At 41.7% G+C, this 14,757-nt stretch overlaps 1 protein-coding gene across 4 annotated transcripts in view; it reads right to left on the reverse strand.

The window, feature by feature from the left end:
- The window catches only part of PTPRG (protein tyrosine phosphatase receptor type G), a 774,504-nt gene that overhangs the window by 309,755 nt on the left and 449,992 nt on the right, over positions 1–14,757 (reverse strand). For all 4 annotated transcript variants that reach the window (XM_024982945.2, XM_024982946.2, XM_024982944.2 and 1 more), the window contains 1 exon segment: positions 7,260–7,408. In XM_024982945.2, the coding sequence (XP_024838713.1) occupies positions 7,260–7,408 (149 nt within the window).

Consider the following 14,757-nt stretch of genomic DNA (forward strand, 5'->3'; position numbering starts at 1 on the left):
CCCTTTTAAGGAACCCGCCCAACCTCCTCGGGTTCCCTCAGCACTATTTCCAGTGAAGCGATGCTTGAATTCCACCCGTGGCCTTATCACTTTCTACTGAATCACGAGTCCAAGGACCTGAGTCGGTAACAGCAGCCCCACCTCTGACACCATCATGGCCTCCCTAAGTCTTTTTCTTTGGTTGTCCAAGCCACCCTCCCCCACCCCCATCACGAAGTCTTCACATTTCTATATTGAGAATGTTTCCAATTTAACCAAGCTGCTTTTCAGAGAGTATCCTCTGCTTGTCTGAGCTTTTCAGTGCAATGCAACCAGTTGCCAGACCCCACGTGACAGGGACACAGCATCAAGCAGTCCTGAGTCAAGTTCAGATCACAGGATGACAGTGCGTGGTGAGGACTGTTGGACACCACGGACATCTTCACATAGGGGACCGAGACTGCTTCCGTCTCACAAAACCCACTCTCCGGCTCTGTACAGCCACGCCGGAGCTTCTCCATGGAGCATACTTTAGGTACTGTGTGTGCTTAGTCGCTCAGTCGTGTCCGACTCTTTGCAACCCCATGGACTGCAACCGCCAGGCTCCCCTGTCCTTGGAGATAAGCATGAAGTCCTAGGGCCTCCTCAAATGTTCTTCTTAACACAGGTGTGCATGTGTGCACACTCGGTCATGTCTGACTCTTCTGCGACACCACGGACTAGCCTGCCAGGCTCTTCCGTCCGTGGATTTCCCAGACAAGAATACCGCCATTTCTTTCTCCAGGAGATCTTCCCAACAAGGGATCGAACCTGTATCTTCTGCATTGGCTGGCAGATTCTTTACTGCAGAGCCATCAGGGAAAGAAACCCAATTAACACGGGACATATGCATTACCAAAAAAAAAAAAATCAGCCAGATGGAAATTAAATATTTCATGGAATCCTTATTTCAATAAAGTCATTACTTGAAGTCCAACCAATTCCCTTGCCATGTGATGGAAGCCACTAAAGAAAAACAGGACACATCGCCGAAGAGCCAACACTAGACAACCAGGTAACAATTTCTGTAACACTTTTTATGTTCCAGGATGGGGCAAGACAAGGAAACCAGGTCCTGTCCTGAGTTCCACCGACTGAAGAAGCTCTGCATACAAAGCACCTTTTCCAAGAACCTGTAACAACTGCAGGAATTTACGTTAAGAACAAGCCAAGGCCAAAGAAAAAGGGTGGTACTGCAAAAATTATTTTTAGTAGAAAATTTCTCAATCTCCCTTTAATGACAGTTTCCTGTAATGACAAAGCAAGATAGCATCGAGTTTATAAAGACACTAAACAACTGTTCTGTGAACAAGCCTTGCTGGTTTTATAGTTTTCGACATGACAGAAATCCAAATCATCCTGTCTGTCCTCTGAAAACATTTATTTGAAGAGGACTCAACTTCTTACAAGGAATATGGACTGAGGGAGGAGAGGAGAAAGTTATGAACTTCATTTCCGCAAGAGTGATATGCCTAACTTACACTGACAAAGGAGGGAGACAGCAGTTATGTAAGTTCAGAAAAATACCAATTTAAACAAAGGTAAACACATTTCCACTTCCCTGGGGGCTCAGGCAGTAAAGTGTCTGCCTGCAATGTGGGAGACCTGTGTTCGATCCCTGGGTCAGGAAGATCCCCTGGAGAAGGAAATGGCAGTCGACACCAGTACTCTTGCCTAGAAAACTCCATGGACAGGGGAGCCTGGTAGGCTACAGTCCATGGGGTTGAAAAGAGTTGGACACGACTGAGCGACTTCACTTTCACTTTTCAAACACATTTCCTCAATGGAGGACTTCTAATAATCTTTGGAATGCCATTGCATACAGTAAGTCTTCAAGAAGGCATTTCATATGTCAACCTTTATTTCCAGCTGAAAAAAAAAGAAATTCATACAAGAGTAATGGGCAAATTGCCTTCAGCCCACTTAATCTCTTCTCATGCTTGTAGCTAGGACTCCACGTGGCAGTTCAAACCCCAGCCGGACTGGTCCACATCTGAGTTATGCTGTAGCTGCCATGCTTGTATGAGTGGAGAGTCGGTGACAGAGTGTGATGCCTCTGTGTGTGTCACAAGAGCATGAGTGCACTCTTATCACACCCATCTTACAGATGGCACGGCTGAGCTTCTGGGATGCTAAGTGCCCCGGCTGAAGTGTAGTGTTAGAACTCGAGAATCTGGGTCCCAATGTCTCCAAAATCTTAACTAGGATTCATTTTTACTTGTACATTATGTCACTGTTTTTCTTGTAATCACTTTAGGTTGTTTTTAGCATCTTACCTGGGAGAAGGAAGGCAGATGTAAGCTACTGGACATAACCTAGGGGTTTAAGGCAAGTCAACTATCCAACCAGAACAGGACAGAAGCACTGGAAAAACAAGATTCATTTCACGAAATGAAAGGAAAATCATCAGGCTGACTCTAAGCACAAAGGAAGATGTTGAACAGACAAGAATGAATACAGAGTAGGTCCAGGTAACATATCCACAGACGTGGATACGGAGAATGCAGCCTCAAACAGAACGTTAAAATGGGACTGAATCACACATTGAGGTCAGGCTAACACTAGCACCTTCTTGCCCCCTGGACAAAACCTAACTTTGACTAAGAATGTTGTATGGTATTACGGCCAAGCAGAGCAGGGAGCAGGACGAGAAGGGTACCCAGACGTACACAGCCCATCAGGGAGACAAAGAATTTAGTGTGTGCTTGTGTCATGGGTGGAAATAACCTACACTCTTTGGAACATAAACCAGGGCCACACTGTGGATCAATTTTTAAAATGTCTGATAAATCCTTTATCAGTGACTACGAAACCTCAAAAGCTTCTGAGATCAAAGTTGTTATTATTGATCTTTATAACTCTGGTGCAAAACTAATTCAGTAGTAAAATCAGAGGTGGAGAGACATGAAGCTACTTAGAATATTGATATTTCCTACTTGTGTGAATATTCATCTGCATGCTGCAGAAATATAAATGCATTCAAGGGGTATAGTCCTAGACCCCACTATGTGTCTTCTGTAAATATATATGACATATGCACCATCATGCCTTTCTAAAAAAGATACTGAATTCTAAAACATCTGGCCTCAAGGGTTTCAGCTAAGGCCCTGCAGACCTGCACCATATGGTAGTGTGTGCACGGTATGTATTAGGAAAAATGTCTTTGCTTCTACTCACTTGCTAAGATGCTCTAAACTGAACTGAAGTGAACCAGCTGTGAGTTTCACTGGAAAGGGCACACACAATCAATTTGGATCATTTAAGCTTATTGAAGACTTCAACTCATAAAGCACCGATAAGTCTGAATCAACAACTCCCACGATCGCTTATTGTAATAAACAAGATTTTAATTACCTCAGAAAATAAGCATGCAGTGAACCTCCACCTTAATGGAGCTCTCAGAGGGTTTCATCTGGAGGTTTCTCTTTGCATTAACTCCAACTTCAGTTATTAGCGAAAACACGGCATGATTCAATTCCTATTAGTGCTACATGAACCTTTATTTAAAACAGGGAATGAGTATGGAGTAGTGAGGATATTCAGGACACAACCATCACAGATAACTGATTGAACAGATAAAACAAAGTGGAGTACCATGGAAAAACTCAAACAGAACCCCTATTCTAATCATAGGAATATTTTAAACCTTCTGACTTTAAGGATGCTTAATCACATCTGCAAAGTCCCATTTGCTGGACAAAGTAACAAATAAGTTCACAGGTTTCAGAAATTAGTGAGTGAACATTGTTTGGGGGAGGGTATTATCCTATCAAAACCCCAACTGATCTCTCTTAATTGCTTAAAGGTACCTGTAAGTAATTAAATATCACCTGTCTCAGGGCCTTTGCACACCTGTGTTCTTTGGGCAGGCTCCAATTAATCTCTTCCCTCTTAATAAATACCTGTCTCCACCGATGTCTTCCATCTCACGACAAAATGCCCTTCTCCTTCAGAGACGGTTTCACAACCAATATTACAAACCCGTATATGTGAGTGTTTGGTCAATATCTGTGTCGTGACTCGAGTATAATTATCTCGATGAAAAGGCTCTCTGCCTCATCATTGTAACCCAGCATCCACATGACAGAAGGCACTCCAGACAAATCTGCTTCTAGACAAGAGATAAAACTGAATACTAGGAGGTAAGTGCATCTGAGGACCCAAAGTGGGTCCCGTCTCCTAGCCTCGTCATCTGATTTCGACTTTCTTTTCTAATTTTAACAGAGCTGTAAAGAATGCCACTATTGAAAGGCTTTTGTTTTGTTTTAACAAGGACATTTATTTCTTCTGTTAGGCTGGATGTTTTTAACTGCAGGAACAACAAGGCTGAGTCCAGGATTTCAGCCAGGAAAACATGGAGAGGTTTAATTTCTGAATGTGTACAAAGTTGTTGCAGATGACCTCAAAGAATTCCTGGGAAGCAGCAAAACATCCCAGGTTGGGTTTGTAGCAGTTTACCCTCAGGGAGCAGATCCAGAATCTCATGGGGCATAAACTTGAAATCCAATCTGCAGCGCTGGGGCCGAGGCAACTGAAGAAATAGGAAACACTCAAGGTCATGACTTCATCCCAAATGGAATCTAAAGGAACCAGGACTGGCAAAACTCTGACCCAGGAGGCAAGAGAGGCAATTTCTTCTCTAAAAACCGCAGGAGGACGGAACAACTCTGCCATGAGGCTTTTTTAGTCAAATCTACTTAAAATGATGCCACACAAGTAAAGGAAGGCTGGATCCACTACACACACAGCTTTCTCTTCCCGAGTCTCCCAATAGTGACAGTGGGCTGTCCTATGAATTGGGATGTGTAGCATCATCCCTGGCCTCTGCCCACTAGATGCTGGTAGCACACCACTGCCCACAACGGCGACAACCCCAAGTGTCCCCAGAAGATGCCTAATGTCCTCTGAAGGGTAGGATGATATCTCCAGTGGAGAATCAATGCTGTATTTGACCAATCCCAGCCCAATCATCCACAATGGCTCTTCCTTCTCTGGCTCTCTATAAAAGACCAATAATATCCCCAATGCTGATAAATTACCATGTGGTACATTATGATTTTCTCCCTTTCATTTTAACATCTTGAAAAGCAGTGTAGTTATGTGGGAACATATAAACCAAGTCTGAGATGTTCTAACAGGGTAAAAATCTCAGGAAGAGCTGGTGTTAATCAAGAGCTCAAAGCAATTTAACTCTTGTGCAAAAATGAGCAACATTTCTGTGCATATTTTACAACTAAATTTGATCCCGTTACCTTTGATCTCTGAAATTCAAGTTCCTCCAACTACAACCACTAAGTAATTTAACATATTTATCACATTAAAAAGAAAAACAAGTTAGGAACCAGATGGGTTTCAATGAAGCACCCAATTAATATAGGCAGCTTACCATCTGACATTACTGAGAAGAAATAAATTCAAAGAGCTTGGTCCAAAAGTAAGTCTGGGCATTGTAGGTGCCATTTCTAATTAGTTTCTAAATTTCATGGACCTTTTTGAGTTAAAAAAATTCATTTAAAGCAATAGATTTTCAAGAGAATATGTATCTATTCTATTCATCTTTCCAGAATCAAACAGGAGGAGGAGACAGGCACTAGGAAATGTGATTTCAGCATGAGGCAGGCAGTTTCCAGTTTTTTCTTTCAGAGTTTGTCTTTTCCAAGCCAGCTGCCAAATTAAGTTTCCCAAACTTTTAAGTACATGTCTTTTGTCCAGATCAACATTAACTAGACAAATGGCAGCCTGATTCAAAGATAAAGAAGCTTTAGCGCAAACCTGGCTGGACAGAAACTTTCCCTTCAGCTGCACTGCCAATGCGAACTGGCCGACAGGAACAAACGAGAAACCCCGAACTTCAAAACCTGATGCAACTTGGCTTCTAGGAATCAAGTTTTCCAAGTACAAATCAAGCTAAGATTTCTAAGAAATGATTCATTCAACATAAAAGGAGAAAGAGAGCCCATTAAGTAGAAACCCTACTCATAAGGCATAACATTAATGTGACTAGGACAGGAAGTCCCATGATAGAGGAATGCTAATGCAGAAAGAATTTTTAATACCGTGAATTCATCAGCTCAACAACAACAACAAAAATATGCAGCACTTTCTCAGAATGGTGATCTCTGGTTTCTCCAGCAATCATGGATAAGAGACAAATCAGTATGTGAATATCAACATGTATAAGCAAAGAAATACTATTCATTTCCACCTCTTGTAGAGATTTTTCACCTAAGCTTCAAAGTTACCTAAAAGGCCCATGAATGGGTTTGAGGAGTGAGGGTGAGTGACAAAACCCTACAGATTACGAGCAAATATGTGTGTGTACACATTTATATTTTTTCTCTATGGAGAAGGACTGAAAGTATTCATCAGATGACCCAAGTAGGTCATGACTTACTGAAGTCATAAAACCCTAAGAGAGTTTTGACATTTCATGTTTTGAGTTCAGTCACAGGCTTGGGTACAAGCCTACCTACTTCTTTCACAAATTTGTAAAGCTTACCATGTGGGCATCCAAATAATCAACAAATACGCTTGTCCCAAGGAAAGAATATTTACATCCTGACTGTGATTAAAGATATAAAAAAATGAGGCTAGCAATGGAGCAGATCCGTGTCCCCACCAAGATTAAAACAAGAGCTTGGAGAACTGCTCCTTCCTTCTCTCACCCAAAGGATACACATGACCTACCGCACCCACCCTTTCGTCTGCATGGATCTCTGAGAAAATAGACATAGAGGCAAAATGACACCATTGATCCCAAAAGGTAACAGTGAGTCATATGACCAGTGGCCACAGCATCTTCTTCAGCAGCACACAAACCTTTCAAGCATCTTCCCTGTTGAGAGATGGTTCTGAGACTCCCATTCACAAATCAAGTACACCTTCACTTTTGTAAAAGGTCAAAACGAAGACAGAATTTCACTTTTAGAAAGCAGGGTTTCAGAAACGGACAGAGAGAAGAAATCGGGTCAAATAAAACCAAGGGTTTGAAATCATCCACCAAGGGTTTAAGTCGACTCAGACCACAATGTTTGTGACTTCTATATGCTGTGCCCATTAAACGAAGATGAGAAACTGGAGAACAGCTATCCTCTGTCATGCTGTATATGTAGGATTTCCAGACACAAAGGAAAGAATGGTACAAGTTTTACACGCAAAATGTCTGGGGGATAAAGACAAAGCACTCCGTTACCGCCAAGGCCCAGGACCCAGCTGTCCCTGAAGCCTCAGGTTGCACTCACCTCCACGGGAAACCGCCTGCCGTTGACACTGTGTTCAGAGCCGGCAGAGCCATTGCTGTGGCCCCAGTGAAACTCCACCTTCTCAGCTTTGAATCTGCCAGGCAGGCCAGCGCCGCTGACAAAATAGTCGTCTTTCAGCAGGATGGCAACTGTGAAAAATAGGGTGCGGGGGTGAACAATGAGTTTCCAAACCAAACTGAAAAGATATCTTTTGCTACATTAAAAAAGCTCATGGTTATACGACGTGAATTATTTCCTCATGTACCTGTTAAAACGCAAACCCCAAACATCAGTTTGCACACATTAGCACATTCTAGGTGAAGAATGCTCTCGAGAGTCAGTTGACTCTAACTTCTGAAAATTCCCAGGGAATGGTCTCAGAATTTATCCATTTCATAGTTGGAAAAGAAAACACAAGCACACATCACAGACAATAACAGAATACGCTGCTTTGATTCAGGTCTCCTAAATCTGCTTGATGATCAAAATTATTTCTCTTTCTTAAAACACTGATTCCTAGGGCTTCCCTAGTGGCTCAGCTGGTAAGCAATCTGCCTGCAGTGCAGGAGACCTGGGTTCGATCCCTGGGTTGGAAAGATCCCCTAGAGAAGGAAATGGCAAACCACTGCAGTATTCCTGCCAGGAGAATCCCACGGACAGAGGAGCCTGGCAGGCTACAGACCATGGGATCGCAGTCAGACACAGCTGAGTGACTCACACTTTCACTTCTTTCGCCTGGTGCCACCCCAAGATTCACTCTGGAATGAGATGGAAATACACATAGGCTGGATGCAAAAGACATGTTTCTTCAATCAGAAAACTTAGGCAACGTATCAAGTAATAATACTTGCAGGGTCTACAAATACTAAGGCGGGCTTTTCAGTGGTAAAAAATCTGTCTGCCGACGCAGGAGATCCAGGTTCAATCCCTGGGTCGGGAAGATCCCCTGGATGAGGAAATGGCAACCCACTCCAGCATCCTTGCCTGGGAAGTCCCATGGACAGAGAAGCCTGGCAGCCTACAGTCTATTGCGTTATAAAGAGTTGGACATGACTTAGTGACTACAAGAAACCAATATTGAGGCAACAATAAAGGGAAGACAGCCAGGGTTGGGGAATGTGTTCATACTTGATACGGTGTACAGGAAAGTGCAGTCAAAATTCTCAGTAAGTCACTCAAATAACTGCGTTTTAGTAGATTTACTTTACTATTTCTTTTAATTCTAGGAAACTTTTGCTTAGCCCATCTGAAAAAAGGTCAATCAATTCAAATCCTAAATTTCAAAACCACATCTCTCTTCCTTAAAACCTGGAAAAGAAAAATCAAGAACCAAAAACATGGACTTATACTAGCAGAAAAATTATTTTTCCAAAAGGAATGTAATACCCAAGTGGATAAAAAGATTTTATTTTGTAAGTCATATATTTCCCCCTCCTTGTTGTTTGAACTGAATTCATTCATTCAAATACTTATTGGCTGCTAAATACACATTAAGTTCCAATCAATATATTAAATGGTTTGTGATCAAAAGCTAAGCTTTTTTAAGGCAGGGAAAACCTTTCATATCCTCATCATCTGCTCTTCCTAAAGAGATCCCAGTTCGAGTCTTAGAGAGAAATCCTGCATGAAAATTAGGTCTCCATAAAAGATAGAGACTAAACTAATGACCCATTTCTAAAACAAGTATAATTAGTTTCAGCACTTCTCTATATTAAGGGAGCACTAAAAGGAAGTGAAGGAAACCTGTTTGTGTAAATCCCTTTTTACTGCATTCAAAAGGCAGTTTTCCTCCAACTTCTGAAAAATATTCAATTAGTAGAATGGAGATTAAAGGATAAGATGAAATAAAAGTGTTTCTTAGGCTGATTGAATATGCTACAGCTTTGTTCCACCTTTATTTCTGCTAGCATGGTTTAGAAGAAGGGTTGGCGAACTTCTTCTGTAAAAGGTTAAGATAAGACATACTGAAGGACTGGTGGGTCCTATGGCTCCTTTTCAACTACTTAACAGTGTTCATAACGCAGAAGCAGTGAAACACAGTAAGTAAATGCTCAGGTGAGGCTTTGTTCCAATAAAAACTTATCCATACTACAATTTGGATATAATTTTCACAGGTTATGGAATATTTTTCTCCTTTTTTCTTTTTTTAAATTTTCCCAACCACTAAAAAAAAGTAAGAACAAGCAGGAGGGGGTTGTCATTTGGTGATCTCTGTTGCTGCTGCTGCTAAGTCACTTCAGTCATATCCAACTCTATGCAACCCCATAGATGGCAGCCCACCAGGCTCCCCCGTCCCTGGGATTCTCCAGGCAAGAACGCTGGAGTGGGTGATCTCTAGGATATAATATTTTTAGAAGACTAACTATTATTTTGAACCTGCGTGCCAAAGCCAAAATACCTATGAATTCGCTCAGTAGTGTCCTAAACACTGTTGATGACTCTCAGCCGGTTACAGATTCTATACTTACCATTTTGCATCCAAAGGACGGAGGCAAAGCATTTGGAGTGCATCTGTTACAATACATCCAGGGACTCAGCAGCATCTTATAAATATTTGATTTTACCTAAATCATTTATGTCTCTGTCAGGGGTCATTTTACTTGTTTTACATGAATAATTAAAAGCATAATTAGGCAACCGTACAACCTGAAACACTAATCTCATTTTTCATTTTACAGTATCTCTCACTAGAGAACACAGCATGCTACAAGCACGTACTGCCCCAACCTTCTGAAAGCAGCTTACGGCTTACATTTTTGTTTACACGGAACACTGGGAAGAGAGAACTTGCCCAGCTACCATGCAACAAGTTTCTGCCGACCACAGATAACACAGCTCTGCTTCAGAACAAAATGTACCAGAGGTAGTTGCTGCAGAGCACAGAATGTGGTAAGAGCCTCGAGCTCAGAAGACGGACAGACCTGGGTGAGGATCTTGTTCTGCCACTTAAAAGCTGGGTGACCTTGGGCAAGTTATCTGACTTCTCTGTGTCTCTGTTTCCATCATTACTCAAATGGCATTAACAGTGCCTACCTGGTGAGGCTGTTTTGATGTTTGAAGGAAATCACACACAGAAAGCGCTGAACAGTGCCAGCAATTCAGCAAGTGCACGGTCAATGTGGGTTATTGTCAAAAGAAGCACAGCGCAGAGGGGTGACCACACCTGTACTTTCACTTTCAGAGTTCCACTCTAAAGCAGTATTGTTTTTCCCACAAAACAAAACTGTGTCCTTGAGCAGAAACAACAAACAGCAAAGGTAGATGTGGCCCAAATACTTGAGATGTTAAGTGTTGAGTAGCTGCTTTGAATTTACTATAACATCGAGTAAAAAACATATTTCCATTATTTTTATCCTTTTGGGCTTATCTATGGAAAACATAATCTTAATTTGATGTCTAATATGCACTCCACACTTCAAATGATACTCATTCATTTCCCCCTTTTCCCAGAAGTATTTAAGCTAGAACGTAATAACACTGGTACCTTTGATTTACTTTCACAGCTTATAGGCATAATTTTTTACATACGTCTATCACATGTCAAATAGTACGGGTTTTTGCATTAAGGTGTTGATAAAATGTTTTGTTTTAAAATCAATTCATTTTAATTAAAATGAAGGGAGTCAACTGAAAAACAGTAGTATAGCATGATAGGTAAATGAAACTATGATAATAATAAACAAATACATTTTAATTTAAGTTTTAAAACAATAGCACAAAAAAGTGAATCTGGGTAAGGCGACATTTAAGAAGGTAGCAAGCAACAAAGAAGGTAGCAAGCAACAGCTAAAGACTGGAGAAAGATGGGCTAGGAAGAGGATGAGGCGGCAGGTAAGTTACCTAGGAGTGGACTTGATAGAATAAGGCCCTCTGGCTGTTCAACTGCTAACATGGATTTTGATGAAGTCAAAGCAGAATGATGGAGGAAGTAGAAGATATAGGTTTCAAATTCAGAATCTTTAACCTGGATTCCAAAGTCCATAGCAACAGCTACTCACAGATTTGGGGGTCTATGCCCTCCTGAAACAGGAAGTAAAATTCTGAGCATGGGGTCATAAATGGAGTTGGACTCTGGAGCCACTTGGGTCTGGATTTCAGTCCTAGATCTGCCACTATCCAGTTTTGACAAAGTTACTGCAATTCTGGGTGCTTCCATTCCTATTCTTAAAAGTGGAATAATACAACAGCAACTTCACAAGTTTGTTGTGGGATCACAATAGTTGACATAGGGTGAACGCCCAGAAGAGTTATTCATTCACCACATTACTGCATGAAGATGGCATTGTAAGCACCCAGAAATAAATCCATACACATATGGGCAATTAATTTACAAGGAGCAAAGAACATATGATGGAGAGAGGATAGACTTTTCAACAAATGGTGTTGGGAAAACTGGGCAGTCACATACAAAGAATGAACACTACCATTTCATATCATATGCAAAAATTAACTCAAAATGAATTAAAGATCTGACTAAAAGACCAAAACCACAAACTTCCTAGAAGAAAACATAGGTGGTAAACTCTTTGACATGGGTCTTACTCATTCTTTTCTGGATCTGACTATAAAAACAAGAAAAACAAAAGCAAAAATAAACAAATGGGAATATATCAAAGTGAAAAGCTTCTGCACAGAGAAAGAAACCACCATCAAAATGAAACAGCAGGGGATTCCCTGGTTGGCTCATTGGTTAGGAATCCGCCTGCCAATGCAGGGGGCACAGGTTCAATCCGCATTCTGGGAAGATCCCACATGCCGCAGAGCAACTAACCCTATATGCCGCAACTATTGAAACTGTGCCCCAGAGCCCAGGAGTCACGGCTACTGAAGCCCTTGCACCTAGAGCCTGTCTCTACGACAAGACAAGCCCACACACCGCAACGAGAGTAGCTCCCACCAGCTGCAACTACAGAACAGTGCTCGCACAGGAGTGAAGACTCGGTGCAGCCATAAAACAAGTAAATATACATCTTTCAAAAAAAGGAAACACGATTTAAAAGAAAAGAAAAGGCAACCTATTAAAGGGGAGAAGGTGCTTGCAATGTGTATACCCACTAAGGGGTGAATACAGAGAACTCACAGAATTCAATGACAATAAGACTAACAATCTGATTGAAAATTAGGTACAGGATCTAAGTAGACATTTTTCCAGAGAAGACATACAGATGGCCAACAGGCACACGCAAAGATGTTCAACATGACTAATTAATAGGAAGATGCAAAACAAAATCACAGTGTGAATCACCTCGCACCTGTTACAAGGGCTATCGCCAGAAAGACAAGAAGTAAGTATTGGCAATGGTGTGGACAAAAGAGAAACTTTGGGCACCGTTGGTGGGGATTTTTTCACTATAGAAAACAGTAAGAATAAGTAAGAACAGAACTGTCATTTGACCTACCCATTCCACTTGGGCATTTATCCAAAGCACATGAAAACTAATTTGAAAAGGTAAGTGAACCTCTATGTTTAAAACAGCCATGATAGAGAAACAACCTAAGGCCTCACAGAGAGACGACCAGACAAAGATGACGTGGTGTATGTATACACAATGGAATACTACTCAGCCACGAAAAAGAAAGAAAGTTTGCCATTTGCAACAACATGAATGGACTTTGAAGATATTGCTCTAAGTGAAATAGGCCAGAAGGAGAAAGACAGATGTGCATTATTTCAGTTATGTCTGGAAACACACACACACACACACAAAATGAGCAAACTAAAATGAAAATAAACTCATAGACACAGAGATCAGAGGAGCAGTTACCAGGGGTGGGTGAAATGTGTGGAGGGAATCAACTGTACGGTGACTGATGGTAATGAGACTTGGGGTGCTGATCGACTTGTAGTGTACACAGATGTCAGATAATAATACTGCATACCTCAAGATTATATTTAAAAAAATAGATGGCATTGTATAACTACTGTTTACAACAGTTCTTCCAGGAAGAGGATCCACAGCTTTCATAGATTCCCCCTATGTCCAGGGCTCCCCATAATGCAAAAATGCTCTGCATAGGGGCAGGGGAGACATAAGGAGTCACACCATGGATAAGGAATTACTTTCCAAATTTGACGGGGTGACTGAGGACCAGGCACTCACTGCATTCTTTGCAGGACATCCATTAATGGTTAATAAATTATACTCAATGTGTCTAAATAATGGTGGCCTAAAGCAAGTATTCCCACTAAAATCTGACTAAATAGCAACAGATGCCAAAAGTTTTTTAAAAATCGATGAGAGAAGGAAAATAAGCGCCTCAGTATCTTGCCTCCACCACTTGTCAACCAGCTTTCAATACAAGATGGGGAAAGGCTACCATTATTAGATCATTAATGCTGAGACCCCCAACCACCCACAACTCCAGTGTGCATCAGGGAATGCTTTGGGGCTCCTGGTCACATAGAAACTCCCTGGTCTGGAAGTCAACACACAGAAGCTCAAGTGCTAACCTTCTACTGACTTCCCTATAGGCACCAGCATTTACTTTATCTAATATTTACCTGTACCTACAGGGAAGAAAAGGAAAGATTTTAAATGAGGTTTTATTTCCCGCCCTCACAGAGTGTATAGTTGGGGAAAACAGGCCCCAGCACCTGATGTGAAGAACTGACTCACTGGAAAAGACCCTGTTGCTGGGAAAGATTGAAGGTGGGAGGAGAAGGGGACGACAGAGGATGAGATGGTTGGATGGCATCACCGACTCAATGGACATGAATTTTAGTAAACTCTGGGAGTTGGCGATGGACAGGGAGGCCTGGCGTGCTGCAGTCCATGGGGTCGCAGAGTTGGACATGACTGAGCTACTGAACTGAACTGAAACTAAGCAAGATGGACAAGGCAGAATACTTGACCCTTTAATCATAAAATATGTTGGATGACAACCCAGTAGGTTCTGTGCCCTAAAACAGAAAAGTGGACTTTAAAAAGTACCCTCCAAGTTCAAACTCTACGTGAGTCTAGTTATATAACAAAGCGCTGGTTGGCCCATTCTGTAATTGGTAAATTAAGCTTCAGTTTACCCAGAAGATAGCTGCTACTACCTGAGCGAGCGCTCGGGCTGTGGGAATAACAGAAAGGATGTGGAGCTTGGCAGGCAGGAAACAGAGCTTACAGTGTGTCTTGCAAAGAGAGACCTAGGGAAATAGCTCCAACTGGAACTTCAGGGTTCAGGCAAGACTGAACGCTAACAGGCTGACAAGAATCCAGGAATCTGGATATTTGATTTTTTAAAAACTTTTTATGTTGTATTGGAGTACAGCCGATTAACAATGTTGTGATAATTTCAGATGAACAGCAAAGGCACTCAGCCACACGTACACACGTTATCTGTTCTCCCCCAAATTCCCCTCCCATCCAGGCTGCCATATAACACTCAGCAGATTTCTCTGTGTTATACACTAGGTCCTTGCTGGTTATCCATTTAAAATACAGCAATGTGTACACGTTCATCCCCAACTCCCTAACTATCCCTCTCCCCTGCAACCGTAAGTTCGTTC

This window comes from Bos taurus, chromosome 22 (genome assembly GCF_002263795.3).
Source record: "Bos taurus isolate L1 Dominette 01449 registration number 42190680 breed Hereford chromosome 22, ARS-UCD2.0, whole genome shotgun sequence".
Classification (NCBI taxonomy): Eukaryota; Metazoa; Chordata; class Mammalia; order Artiodactyla; family Bovidae; genus Bos; species Bos taurus.